A 15,171-nucleotide genomic window follows, 5' to 3' on the forward strand; every position below is an offset into this window, starting at 1 on the left:
TTTTAAATATGCGTGATTCAAGAAGTACTCAGCAGACATGTGCTGATAAAGTTAGTGGGCTGTAAAGAACGACAATTGTAAGACAAAAGTTAAAAAAAAAACATTTTATGGGCGGGAGTCCATAACAAGAAGAACAGTTATAAGGAAAGTTACACGAGTCAACAATGTCGGCTTTCTCATTGTTCATTGTTGTATGAAGGCGACAGGATACAGAAGAAAGTATATAATACTCTGGTTGAACTGACGTTTTTATATGGGAGTTAAAAAGTGCTGACACTTGAAAGGAAAATACGTCAGAATTACGGCAGGTGAAATTAACTTAACGAGAATAGCGAAACACTCTTTGGTGGACTGTAAAAGTAAACATGATTAAAAGTAGAACGTATATTGAACAACATTTAAAATTATTTATAAAACGCATTTGGATTCAACACGTTCACAGAATCGCGAAAGACAAGACGACATCGACACTGGGACACCTCAAAATGAACGTCTTGCTGCGTTGTGATTTGCAAGAAGGGAACTCGTCATGTCCACACAGTCCCAGGAAAATAACTGGTAGCCCCAAAGCATGGATTCTTTTAGATTCTTCTGGATAGGGCTTCACGCGGATATAAGATGTCACAAAACAGCTTGAAAGCCGTAGTGACGTCACTTCCTTTTGATGGTGCGTAATGAAGAACACTGAATTGTGCCTACTTGTCACATCCCTCCCTGCTTATTGCTGCTTAGTCTAACAGGGATTAAGTGCGTCGTTAAAGAAGCAGGCTCTCACCCCCGGATGTCGCTTCAATTGCGAGGAATGTAGGAGAGTTGGTACCAGACAAAACGATGATTGTATCGCAGAAGCAGTGGCTTCAGGGAAGCCGCGATCCGTCGTCATCTCCAAATGAACTCTCTTCAGTTAGCAATTTGTACCACGGATTAATGGGCTAGTGATTAGTGACTCTGGTACCTTTCAGTACTGATCACGTGTAATCGGCACGTGACTGTCAGGGGCCCAGTTCGGTTGTTTGTGATATCAGATTTAATTAATGGAGTGCGCTTTGCACTGATAGGAATGGCTGCAGTCGTCAGTACTAACCAGGAGTTATCGATGTCAGTACGTCGAACACGCACGTGGTACGTACGCTGTGATCCCCTGCTCACCCTCGTCTTATCGAGTCCTGAAATTCCAGGCGAGTTCGTAACGAAGCCGCAAATAAGCGGCAAGCAACTTCGCCACATATGTCCGTCCCTCCCTCCCTTCGTCTTCTCAAAACGACTCGAGAACAGAATGGATTTTTATGAAATTTGATTCTGAAGAGTTTTGATAAAATTTGAAAGATTCCAATTTTTGTCAAGATCGGACAACACTGATGTGCTGCATGCGATAGGGCGTCAGAACTGTTACGCCACGTGTAAAATTTCTGACTTGTCTGATTTAGCTCATCTCTTACCGTGTAATCTCTAAATTACCAGCAAAGGCCGCTAGACGGCGAACAGAAGGCTCGGGACAGGCCGAGGACGCTGAGGACTCTGTTCGGAACACCGTTTGGGCCCGGCGCCTTGAGGCTTTTGATGGCCTGTAGGACCTCCGAGGGTCTGGTTAGTCTCTGTTCACTTGCGGGTGGGGGGTACTCGTATGCGCGCATCGCCTCGTTGACCATCCCAGTATTTGGCGGGTTCGACGGGTCGTCCACCCTCATGCTGACTTAATTTCCTCCGCATGGAATTTAGCTTTAATTTATGTAAGGGTGCGCTTTGCAGAATTCTCGCTGTCTACGACATTCCCCTCAGCTGCCCTGTGTTCTTCAATGCACCGAACCTGTCTTGATCCGACCTAGCCTGCACCGAGGCAGGAGCCTTCATATTTTATAACTTTGTGTTCTGTGTGAAGAGGCCATCGGAGATGTCGCCACTGTTCCACGGAATATTCATTAGGACTTTGCGTTTTCAACGACTCGCCTGATCGACGAACCAAATGCCTTTCCTATAGTTCGTTCGTTCCGGACTGTCTGGAGGTCAACCTGGTTCTAGGTACAGAATTGGATAAAGCAATGGGAAACTTTAAATACCTGGCGGCCTACGGCTACAGGCTGAAATTCTTTCTTAGGTTCGCGTGTGTCGCATTCTCGTCGTATCCGCTCTGCCTCCATGCAGATCGTCGCAAATGTTTTTCTTTTCTGGGAGAACTCACAACTCCGTGCAATGTCATGTAATTTCCTGCAGTGGGATTTTCTCACAGAACACTTCGGCTTTCTACCTGCCGCACGTGTGCAAGATTTTGTATGTCGCGATCTCCACGGGAAATCTGCGCAACGGCGTCCTAGTCGGCTTGTCCTTCTCTGGCTTACAGGACCAGCCATACCAAGACTTCCCCCTTCTTGGCCTTTTGCATCGGTTTTCCGGTAACACCGCGTGCGTTCGAGTGAGTTAAGCCACGGCCTGAAGTTTTCTGTCTGTGGAGAAGCAGCCACGTACGAAAGTCTGGCAACTTACGCCTCGTGCTGGTCTGCTGTTGCGTTGGGAACACTGTGGTCATGTCGGCTGAGTTGTTTCTCTTGGTGTAGTGGTAACACTGCTCAAGCTGTCCAGTAACTGCTTAGTTGTTGTAGGATTAACACACTGTTCGGTGGGTTCTGAGTTCGAACCATTATCTGATAATCGGGTGTCCTGTTGGCACTTTTTAAGTTGACAGACGCGCGCACTCGCCGTACGTAAGAATTTTCCCGTGGTGTAACGCTCGCTCCAGACAGGGCGTCGTTAACAGAATGTGACTGTCACACTGGCATCCTCGTCGATGCAAACCGCACCGCATTCTTGCGCCTTCTGTCAGGAATTTCTTCCTCTCCCAGTGTCATTCCAGGAGAGCCTGCCGACTCCGCCGCGGCCCTCCGCCGCTCCTCCTCCAGTCACGCGCCGTGTCTTACCTGCGGCGTCCTCAGAGGAAAAGAAAGCGGTTCCTGCCCCGGCAAGAGACGCGTCGATCAAGACACCCGGCCGAGAAACCAGCAGACAGAAGGCCACCTCCATTCTACAGAACACGTAAGCATCTCACCCTTCTTAAGCTAGCCGTTGTCGACTTCACGGGTTGGCCCCATTGGCCGCATGTGCGCATTTCCTGCTGTCTGCCCTCGCGTTTCTGTCTCCTCGTTTCCTTTACGTGGCATTACACCCCTGAATTTAACGACGTGAAACACCACAAGAAAAGTTGGAAACGCTTTCAATTCGCGTTCAGACGCTTGTAAAAATGTTAATGTCTTTTCAGGACTTAATTCCATTTTCCAACTTGTCATTAATTTTGATTCAATGCAAAATGAGAAACGGAGGAAATTCAGGATTAGTTCTGAATCTTCCCCTGTACGCAATTCCACTCTTCCAGAACTTGAGGAATCCTGAATACAGGTGACAGGCTAAAAACGTAAAAGATGGTAAGAAACTCTTCAGAAATATCCCTCAATTCTTAATCAAAGAGATCAAACACTTCACGTCCTTGTCGTGCAGTTGCTCATTTAAGTGAACACTTCAATTCAAACGCCTTTTGCCTGATTAGTCTTTCGACGCCAGACAAAACTTTTGTTGTTGCGACTGGCGTCCATTTGTCCAAGTGGTTGTCACTGAGACGCGTCCGACTTCTTAATTTCACGAGCAGCCGACGCTGATCTGAGTTGTGACGCCGTGCGGACAGGCAGAGATCGATACTAATTCCTCAGAGGAACTTGCTTTGCTTTCGAAGCTGAAGGCGGAAACTGTGTTTCTCAGACGCTGATGCCCACCTACGAGTCCACGCGCCGACGCTACCCAGAACAATATGGACATCTTCACCGCCTTCAGAACCTCAAATCTCACTTCCCCAGTCCCATCCGTCAGCTGCACATTCGAATTTGCTGGAAATTTCATATCGTGAAGGTCGATGGAACTTTTCTTTCCATTTCCAGTAACTTCCTGTGATGGTTTTAATAACCATTCGCATCTGGAATCAACTTCGTAGTCGATAACGAGCAAACTGCTTCAAGTTCCCCAAGCCTTTAGATGCGAAGTGTATGAGGTAAACGGAGTCAGAGAATGTGGCACTTCGAAACGTATTTATCGACAGTAAATTCAGCTTCAGTGACCGTCGTTGTCAGAAGCTCAGATGACATTGATGAATAATGAAGTGGAATGAGTGAGGAAGGAGGTGGATGTGTCTTTGCATTTCCGTCGACGAGGAAAACAACAACATGACAAAACGTCTCATTCAGGATAGCAGGTCTAACTAACTAGATGGCTTACCGAACCCGAAGGTTCATCACCGAATTAACCAAAGCCCTCCACCGGACCCTGTCCTGGGCCAACAGAATCCAGTCTCCTTCAACTCCTATCTCCCATAGATCCCGCCTGACATTATCCTCCCATCTACGTCTAAGGTCTCCCCAGCGGTCTCTTCCCCTCAGGATTCCCAACCAATACCCGGTGCACACCTCTTGTCCCATCCATGCGTGCTACATGCCGCACCCATCTAGGATAGCAGGTCTGCTGGTCAGTTTTGAAGCGGGGACCGCTTGTATAGGAAAGCACTCGAACGTGATGTTCCTTTTTGGGGGTGGGGGGTGGGTTTATGATGTGTTAATTCAGTCAGTTTCGTCAGTTGAAACGGCGTGGATGGCTGTGACCGAACATCAGTAGAATCCGCAGTATTCTGTTTCACCTCCTTCCTACAGATGGCAGTGGGGCAGTGCTGTTTTCCCTTGCTGTTGCAAATTGCTTTCCGTGACCAATTTTCGATTTCCGATCACTCTCTCCTCGCGCTGACCTACTAGAAAGGGCCGTCTCGGCCCGTACCTGTTCCTATTGTGACCGGCTTACGGACACTGCTCCTTCATCTTTAAGCGTTCAATTAATTACCGAAATTTGCCTACGTCGAAATGCCCTTTCATCGGGTCTGGCGCTTAATGAATTTTGCTAAGGCTTACCGACCCTCAACTTCTGCAAAAGAATTAATCGAAAATTCTTGAGTTATTTACGATGCTTTACACATGAATTTGTGATTCACCGTCTAATGGCAATTGACCGTGATTGATGACCTCGAACGCATTTGGTCGAAATCCATCTCAGTACCAGAGATGAAGATAAAACCTCGGGCAGGCAAATATCCGAACCCGGGATCTCCCCAATACAAACCATTTAACCACGACGTTTAATATCGCCTGCAGCTTCTGATGAGCAGGGTTAGGTTAGGATAGAATTTATAGTTGACTAATAAATGAATAGGCGTACGTGCCCTTGCAGAGCCAGATGAATCCAACTTACACCCTGGAACACTGCTTATGTAACAACCATTTTAATATTATCTTCCCGTCTAAGGCTTTCCCCCAATGGCTTTCTTCGCTTTGGATGCATGCTCACTTCTTGTGTGGGTGAGTCTCATTATGCGCGGGTGTTGCGTTCCTCGAATTTTCCGCGTATACGAAAACATTAAACGTATAAAATTGTCATTTTTATGTTGGCCGGCAACAGAGTGCACATGACGGTGTCTCTGGTCCAAACGAGTGAGGCCAGTGGCCGGACACGGAAGAGAATTTCGTATTGCTGGAGGTGGCGCCACCGGAAGTAGACCATCTGACGGCTTTTATCTAAACCAGGGGTGGCCAACCCAAATGATCTTTCGGGCCACTTTGGAAATGCATCATAACTCCGCGGGCCACATATAAAATTAAATATCCCCATATTAGATTTAGATACACTATAGACATTTTTTTGGAGTGAAAAATTGAAACATAATGAGTTATTATTATTGTGTTTACTATTATTCTTACATGTAAACATAGATAATATAATAATAATGATACTAAGCATACATTGTAAAGAAATATATAGCACTAAAAATTAAATATAAAAAATATATAAATATGAATGAAATAAAAATAATGAAATCATTAAAAAATATTTATTTTACTAGTGCGATATTTGTTTCTCCACTCTTTCACTTAGCTTTTGCAAATCGATCTCAATTTGGGTATTTGCACATCGTAATTGGTGTTGCAGGTTAGCGTCCGTTATGTTTGAGCGTGTTTTGTGTTTGGTCAATTTCATTTTCGAAAAAAACGATTCGCAGGTGTAAGTTGAACCAAAAGCGCTAACAACTTTTTGTGCCAGATTTCTCAAATTGGAAAATTTCTCTTTTGTGACGTAAGTGTTATAAAAATCTATTTTTGATTCTGATGTTTCAAAAATGTGTTTTAATTCAATATTGCACTGTAAGTCAAGATGCACGCGCATCATGAGTTCGCAGAATAGTTTAATTATTCTGCGAACTCATAACTGTAAACTCATGAATAAAACAGGCAATATCTGTCATATATTCGCAAGAATATTATTTTAAAATCAAAGTTAATTTTTTCTCATAATTTCGACAGATAATTTTTGAATATATGGATGCACAACTAATGTATTTTTTTAATACATTGGTTTTCACTACTTTGGCCATTATAAAATAAATATATTTTGTAAAAGTGTGATGAATCTCGGGGGCCGGAAAAATGTTCAAGGCGGGCCACATGCGGCCCGCGGGCCGCGGGTTGGCCACCCCTGATCTAAACTAAGGTATATCGCGGAGAACGGAGTACCGGCGCTGTTTTCCTGCCGTTGTGGGTCAAAGGCCTCTTTTGCAAGGTAAACGCCCTAAACTTATCCTCTTACTTCGGGAAAACCTTATCGACGTATTTGACTGCCGAACGTCTCCAAATGTCGTGGCGTGCGGTCAGGAGTGACCCAGGGTGGACTCGTCTTGCCTGTGCTGTTCAGTCTGTGTGTGATCGGCGTACCCACACCCTCCCGCCACGTCGAGCTAGCGCAGTACGCGGACGATACGGCTCTAGTAGCCGCTTCCGGTAGTCCATCGTTCTCGTCGGTTACCTGGAGGACCATCTCGGTAGACTGGAGCTCTGGCTACGGGGTTGGAGGATTTCCAAAAACGTCTTAAAACGCACAGATCCGCTCTTTTTCAAGGCGTCAAGACGCATCCATTTTCACAAAACAAGTCCAGTTTGTTGGATCGAAACAGCTCGGGATCTTGAGGTGACGCTCGCCACACCTCAATTAGATAAGAAAGAACGATTAGGCGGTCTTGGCCCCCTCTGCCATCAATGGCGTGCTACTTTACTAGCAGCTTATCCGTCCTATGACGGCAGAACTGGAGGTCTGCTGTCTGTAGCCTCGTCCGGAAGCTGCAAGCATCACGATCCGAGTGTCTTCGCCCAGCGACAGACGCGCCGTGGTACGTTAGTGGCATGAAAATTGACGAGGAGTTGGGGATTCTGTTCCTCGCCGACCGACCACATCAGAGCGCGGACTGACAGGTTCGAATTAAAGTTTGTCATCGTGGAAGACAGTTGTGACGTCAAGCGGCTGACTGAGGTACATAACATGAAATACGATTTTAGAAAGTATATAAATGCACGAAATATTTTTCTTTTGCGAAGAAAATGTTGAACAGTAAACACGCCCTACTATCTGGCCACAAGAACGTAACAAGACGATATTAAAAGAATTTAAGTAGTTTACGCCTTTTAGAAATGACAGAACCTTGCCGAAAGAAAGAAAAGGGGTAAGGGGTGGGGGTAATAATGAAATTGTTCGAAATTACAAAAAGCAAATTGTATGCTTAATAAATTAATAACAGGCTCATATATCAAATCTAAAACTTCTTGACGATGGTGAAGAGTCAATTGAATAAAAATTTCCTTGGATATTATCCATCGTCTAGTAAATATAAAACGTAAAAAAACGACGTTTCGGAGATGGGACTCTATCTCCGTCTTCAGGTTCCTACTCAGTTGGGCCCACTAGATAGAGCTAATTCCTATCTCCGGATCTCCCTATCTTCGTCCGGAGATAGGGATTAGCTCTATCTAATGGGCCCAACTGTGCAGGAACCTGAAGACGGAGATAGAGTCCCATCTCCGAAACGTCGTTTTTTTACGTTTTATATTTACTAGACGATGGATAATATCCAAGGAAATTTTTGTTCAATTAACAGGCTCATACGTTAGAGCAATTTCGGCACGTGTTCTTCACGTGGCTACACTTTGTACCACACGCACCAGAGTGCCATAATAATATAGCAGTCTTCCGCAGTGCACCGAACCCAGGACCGTACAGACGCTCAGATGACGTGAGTCTCTTTCGTGGCGTGCAGTCGGTCTGCCGGAAGACGTGTGCCGTTGACACTGTTGATAGCACGGCACAGAATCACGGTGTTTGGTTGCGTGAAAACAGGAAGTGAGGAAGACCTACTTCTGTCGCGTGTTCGCACTTGAGAATAATTCGCTGTGCAGAAGAACGCACGCACTAATTACAGAACTTCCTTGCGGGGATGGGCGGAGGGGAAAGACTTATAAATGTTGGTTCACCAAAGTTCTTCCCTGTCGTCTTTTTCACGCTCCATTGAGTCGTCTGTCGCGTGACCAAGAACTTCTGTAAGTAATTAATTACACGCCGCTGACGCGATAAGGAACTCACATATGACACCAAGTGGCAATTTTTTCAGTGGCTTGTGGTTCCCGGGTTTGATTCTTATGTAGGAACATTTACGGGCTGTTAATTATTGTTTAGTGCATTTTCTGCCTACGCTGAATCAAGTATGAGGCGCCATTTTTGCTGTTACGCGAATGGCGGTGAAATGATGGTTAAATGATACGCAAGACCAAAGGCTTCTGCACTTATTGTAATCTGATCGCGGGATTGGGAATGCATAAGAAGAGTATTTGTTGCTAATTTAAGGTACTCGCCCGGCATTGGCCTGAGTAACTGAAGAGAACCACGATACGCCTGTCAAGGTAGCCGGTCTTCGAGTTGGCATTGGAACCCGGAAGCTCCTGAAGACAATGCAGGAGGACAGTTACAACAGCCCATTCGAAACTTCTGTCTTGTGATTGAATATTTAGTCAACGAGATTTAGTACGAACGTACACGTCGAAATAATTGCTTTCTTTGAATTACTGCGCTGATCCTATTTCCAAGCACATAATAATCGAAAAGTCACGCAATCTATTCCTCACACTTGTTCGATTTTCAAAAAAGTGAATTACATTGAAATCAAAAAAAGAAAGGTTATATTATGTGCTGGAAATGCACACCGGGTTCATCGATGCATGCATTTATCTTTCGCTCATGTTTGATGCTACGCGGCAGGTTTAGGCATTGTCGCTGCATGTCAGACGAGATTCTGTCGATTTGTTTTGCACACAGGCAGGCCAGAAGAATTGCTGTTGAACACTGCTTTGTAAATAATAACGGCACAAGACTCTGTCCTTTGATTGCCACTGCATTTTTCAGATGGAAGGACAGGCTCAAGGCAGCTTTGTGACCTGTGTCTGACCCTACTTTCACATAACGGTTGAACATTTTTTGATTTCTCTAAAATTTTGAAATTTTTTTAAATTTCTCTTCCGAAACCCAACTCTGCCGGACTCGGTCTCTTGACAGACCCCGGTCTCTGCCGGACCCCGTTCTCTACCGGACTGTCTGTGTCTGAAGTTCATAAATGTCATGAAAAACGAAAACACCAGAAATTTTTCGAAAAAAGTTAATTTTTTTTGTTTTGTGCGCTTTTTGGACATTTTACAGCATTTTTTTATTTTTTCGAAAAAATTTAAAAAAAGATTGATTTTTTTAAATTCTCCCCATCCGACTTCTGGCGGACTGGATCTCTCTTGGACCCAGTTTCTGCCGATCACGATTTCTGCTTGATTCCATATCTGCCGGACCCGATCTCCGCCTGCCCAGGTGTAAAGTGGAACTACTTCCAATTTTCGAAAATTTTTCAAAATTTTGCAAGTTTTTACAAAAAAATTCAAAAAGTTCATACATTTCACGAAAAACAAAAAACACCAAAATATTCAAATTTCTGAAAAAATTTTGAAGTCGAAAATTTTCAATTTTTTTATTTTGTGCGTTTTTTGGACATTTGCCAGCATTTTTTGATTTTCCGAAAATTTTTAAAATTTTGAACGTTTTTCTGAAAATTTCTTCTCACCTGACCTCTGCCAAACCCCGTCTCTGTGCCTGATCCTATCTCTGATGGACTTGGTCTAGGCTGCACCCAGTCTCTGCCGAGCAGGATTTCTGCCTGACCTCTCTGCCGTACTATGCGTCATACCCGATCTCTTCAGGACACGGTTTGACAGACTCGGTTTCAGATGGAACCGGTCTCTGCAAAGACAGTCCGGCAGAGACAGGGTGAGGCAGAGCCTGCGGACGGCAGAGAGCAGGTGTGGAAGGGCATAACCTAGAAGAGACGTATTCTGTTGGTGATCGGATGGGTAGAATTTTGAAAAAAAATTCAAATTTTTGAACATTTTCAAAAAATCAAAAAATGCTGTAAATTGTCTAAAAAGCGCACAAAACTAAAAATTTCGATTTTTTTAAAAAAATGAAGTTGAAAATTCTCAATTTTTTTTAGTTTTGTGCGGTTTTTGGACAATTTATAACAATTTTTGATTTCTTGAAAATTTTGAAAAATAAGATTTTTTTTTCAAAATTCTCCCCACCCGTTATTATTCTGTTCAGCGTTTATGGCCGCTGACCTTGTAGGAAGAGCCCAGTATGCGGACCACTCATTGGCGATAAGAAGCAGAGGGGGTGTGGAAAATAAGCAATTAAGATTGCCACTTGCTTCCGTGTGCGTCAGTGCAGCAGTGTGGACTGTGCTGTGTTGACATGCCACCTGTTCGTTCCAAGTTAGGTTCCAAAACTTTACGCAGTCAGAGCCGAGAAATTGTCACGAACGTCTGCAATTTTATGAAAAGAGAGGCAAGAAGTAAAGATAAAGTGACTTCGCCAGTTTACTTTAAAGAAATACAAACAGTGCAGAAAAGAGTGTCAGAAGCTATTGGAGTGTCTGAAAGGACAATTAGAAGGATTCTGAAAGAACTAGAAGAACACGAGGAACAAGGCACTTCATTTGGAACGCCTGGCAAGAAGCACGACGTCCCTAAGCGAATAACTGAAATAGACGACTTTGATAAATGTGTTGTCCGGCGCACCATCCATAATTTCTATGCACATGAGGGAACTGTTCCAACACTTCCCAAAGTAGTTGTAAAGCTCAAAGAGAGCATTGATTTTAATGGAAGTTGTTCAAGCCTCAGAATAATTGTTAGGGACCTCGGTTTTAGGTGGAAGAAGACCAGGGCAAACAGAAGGGTGCTCATTGAAAGGCACGATATACGGTCTATGCGCTTATCGTACCTGATTGCACTAAGAAAGTACAAAGCCGATGGACATCCAATCATATTTGAAGACGAGACTTACATTCATGGCAGCCATACCAGATCGAAGAATTGGACTGACGATAGTGATTCTGGTTTGTTGGCGCCAACATCAAAAGGCGTCATCGTTCATGCTGGAGGAACAGCGGGCTTTATTTCAAATGCACTTCTCATATATAAATCTAGGCAGAAAACTGGAGATTATCAAATGAAATGGACAGTAAAAATTATGCCCGCTGGTTAAGAACAATGCTAATACCAAATTTACCACCAAACTCCGTTCTGGTCATTGACAACGCCTGGTATAACAACACTCGGACAGACAAACCACCGACGTCTTAATCAAAGGACGAAATAAAAGCCTGGCTATTGGAAATAAACATCCCATTTTGTGACAACGTGTTGAAAGCTCGACTGTACGATTTAATCAAATTAAATAAGCCAAAGCACAAATATTATGTGATTGATCAGATTTTAGCAGACAAAGAACGTCCTGTGCTGAGACTTCCGCCGTACAATCCCGATTTAAACCCCAATGAACTTATTTGGGCAGACGTAAAACAATGGGTTGCAAGCAAGAACACAATATTTAAAATTAAGGTCGTCGAGCATCTGTGTCGCCAGAGGTTCGAAGAAATTGGGCAAGAGGAATGTGGAAAAACTATAACAGATTTATTATGAGCAAGAAGGCATAATCGAAGACGCTATTGAACGCATTACAATTGAAGATAATGGAGTGACCAGCAGCAGCGGTAGTGATGAATCGAGTGATGTCAGAAAGCGATGGTCTGTGAGGAGTGGAAGATTTGGAAGAGGACCGAAGAGTTGGGAAGAAGATAAAATCATCTAATACTCTCTGCAGTGTTAATTTTCTAGTGAAATCGACTTTCCTGTGTTACATACCGTGGTGGTATTTTATTTGGAGTGTACTGTACGCGGCCTGCTGCTATCTCTTCCAGCAAACTTCTGGTGAGTGACTCGCTCCGAGGTTCCAATTCACACAGTTCAGAGGCCAAAAACGCTGGAACCAAGTATACCTGCCAGAACCGGTGTCTGCCGGACAAGATCTCTGACGAACCTGGTCTCTGCAAGATCCGGTCTCTGAAGGGCAGTAATTGCAGACCTAACCCATCCCTATCAGAACTAGTCTCTACCAGACTGTCTACTTCACTCAGTCTCAGCTGGAATCCGTCTGTGCCTCAACCGTTTTCTGCTCTAAACGGTCTGATTCACCCGGTCTCTGCTTGCAATTTTCTTTGACTCACCAGGTCTTTGCTTGAATCTGTCTGAGCCTCACCCTGTCTCTGTCGAACCATATCTTTGAACAGACGGCCTGGCAGATATCGGGTGATACAGAGACCGGTTCTTGCAGGGATCGTGTGGGGAGAATTTTGAATTGAATTATCAATTTTTTCAAAACCTCAAAAAATATAGGAAAATGTCCAAAAAGCGCACAAACCTCTTTTTTTGTGTGTGTGTGTGTGTGAAAATATCTCTACCGGACTCGGTCTCTGCAAGATCCGGTCTCTTTGCAAAGACTGCGTCCGGCAGAGAGCGGGTGATGCAGAGACCGACTCTTGCAGTCTGTGTGCGGCATAGTCCGGGTCTACCAGAGACCGGATGTAGGACAGAGCCTTGCAGAGACGTATTCTGGTGATGATCGGATTTTCAATATTTTCGGAAAATAAAAAATGATGGAAATTGTTTAACAAGGGAATGGTTAGGTTGGTAATGCCGAAACCTCACCTGAAATTTTGCTCATCTACAGAGCCCATCTAGTAATGATTGTACACAAAATTTTAGCTGCTGATGCGCTCTGCAAGGGTGCGAAAAAATTGTTCAAAGTTTGTATGTATATTTAAAATTCGCTCCGCCGCGCATGCGCGTGACAGCAGCGCGCCATTCACCGGTACATTGCAACGGAGGGCATGGGCCAGGCGCCGAGAGGGCAGTGAAAGACTCGAGAAATGTCTCTCTCTCTCACACACACATACATACACGCGCGCGCGTAGTTTATAGAATAAGTAAGTACACAGGAACCATCTATATGTACGTATATGTATTAAGTTGGACAGGTTCGTGCACTTTAGCTTCAATAATTTTCAGGGAAACGTTTACAGTTACATATTTTGTTGTTTTGAATTATTGACTGATGAATGTCTTCTGTCTGGAGGATTAGCCTATGGTTCAGTGGGTAAGAGACATGAACCTATCGTTGAAGTTGATGTCTGCTCGTCATCGCTTGATTACCGACTGACTGGTACATCGCTATCAGGTGGCTGATCAGGTTGTTCATTACCTTCGTATTCATTGTCTAAAATGTCCAGAGCGTCAGTGGTTTCGATGAAATTATCTGGACAGAAATCTTGATTGTCCAAAATCTGCACAAGAAGGTCACACATCTGCTGGTCTTCAAACGTGTTGTGTGGCCTAGCTGTAATACTGCGTCCTTCATAGACCTGCATTGCAAGTCGCAAAACGTTGACAGCGTTCCACATTGCAGTTCAAGATCTGGTAATCAAAGTGTCACTAAATCACCTCCTCTACTACGCGCAAACAACAATAGTTAAGCTTCTAGCTCCGCGGAGACTAATCTTTCACTGCCCTCTCAGCGCCTGGTCCACGCCCTCCGTTGCAATGTACCGGTGAATACCGCGCTGCTGTCACGCGCATGCGCAGCGGAGCGAATTTTAAATATACATACCAACTTTGAGCAATTTTTTCGCACCCTTGCAGCTAAAATTTTGTGTACAATCATTACTAGATGGGCTCTGTAGATGAGCAAAATTTCAGATGAGGTTTCGGCATGACCAACCTAACCATTCCCTTGTAAGAAGCGCACAAAACCAAAAATTTTCGACACTTTGAAAAATATTCAAGTTTAAAATTCTCAATTTTTTTTAGTTTTGTGCGCTTTTTAGACAATTTCCAGCATTTTTTGAAAATTTTGTAAAATTTGAAAATTTATTTCAAAATTCTCCCCACCCGTTACCTGCCAGAACCGCTGTCTGCAGGACACGGTCTCTGATGCACCGTCTCTGACTTACCCGGTCTCTGCACGATCCGGTCTGTGTATGACCCCGGTCTCTGAAGGGCCGTCTTTGCAGATGCGGGTGTTGCAGAGACAAGAGTCTTGCATTTTGAAAATTTTACAAAATTTTCGAAAAATCAAAAAATTCTGGAAATTGTCTAAAAAGCGAACAAATTTTTGATTTTTCGAAATTTTTTAAAATTATTTCAAAATTCTCCCAACCCGGTATGTGCTGGACTATGTCTGGACCCAGTCTCTGCCAGGCCAAATGCGAGGTGGAACGACGTTGAAAATACGAATTTAATTTTTTTTTAAAATTCTCCGCACACGTTCTCTTCCGAGACCCGTCTCTGCCGGATCCGGTCTCTGCCAGTCACGGTGCGAAGTGGAACGACTCAAAATTCGATAATTTTTAAAAATCTTCAAAAAGTTTATAAATGTCAAAAAAACTAAGTAAATAAAAAAAATTCATAAAAAACTAAAAAACAGTCTTGTCCCATTCCATAGCCAAGTCTATCCCAGCCCAGAACCTAGCCTAGCCCACAGTGCACCCCAGCCTACAGTAGTACCCTGCGCACATCCAAGCCCAGCCCAGGCGAACCCAGTGCACCTCAGCAGGAAGTTGTGTGGGCCTAGAGCCAGTATGGGCGCAGAAGTTAGAGGAATAATCCTGTCACTCTGTAGTCCAGCCCGCAGTCAGTCACTATACTGACTGAGCTACCCCAGCTCGTTGGTATCATATTTTTTAATTCTTTTGATTACAGTTTTTATAGAAAATATATCAGTTCACACGAGTCCACACAAAATAGTTTATCTTTGTAAAATACAGACACTGCAACAGCTCCATTCCCCATTACGAGTAACTTCTTACCACGCAAACCTGTGCTTTTCAAAAAAATGCAAGGTCCT

The 15,171-nt window shown here is 44.0% G+C and overlaps 1 protein-coding gene across 2 annotated transcripts in view; it reads left to right on the forward strand.

Annotated features, from left to right (window-relative positions):
- LOC110838856 (uncharacterized) overlaps positions 1-15,171 on the forward strand; it is a 38,606-nt gene that overhangs the window by 19,816 nt on the left and 3,619 nt on the right. For both annotated transcript variants that reach the window (XM_087348529.1, XM_087348530.1), the window contains one exon: positions 2,838-3,027. In XM_087348529.1, the coding sequence (XP_087204655.1) occupies positions 2,838-3,027 (190 nt within the window). The remainder of the gene's footprint in view (positions 1-2,837; positions 3,028-15,171) is intronic.

Source organism: Zootermopsis nevadensis, unplaced genomic scaffold (assembly GCF_977971745.1).
Source record: "Zootermopsis nevadensis isolate Lab colony 2312 unplaced genomic scaffold, Znev_1.0 Znev_ptg000013l, whole genome shotgun sequence".
Taxonomy (NCBI): domain Eukaryota; kingdom Metazoa; phylum Arthropoda; class Insecta; order Blattodea; family Termopsidae; genus Zootermopsis; species Zootermopsis nevadensis.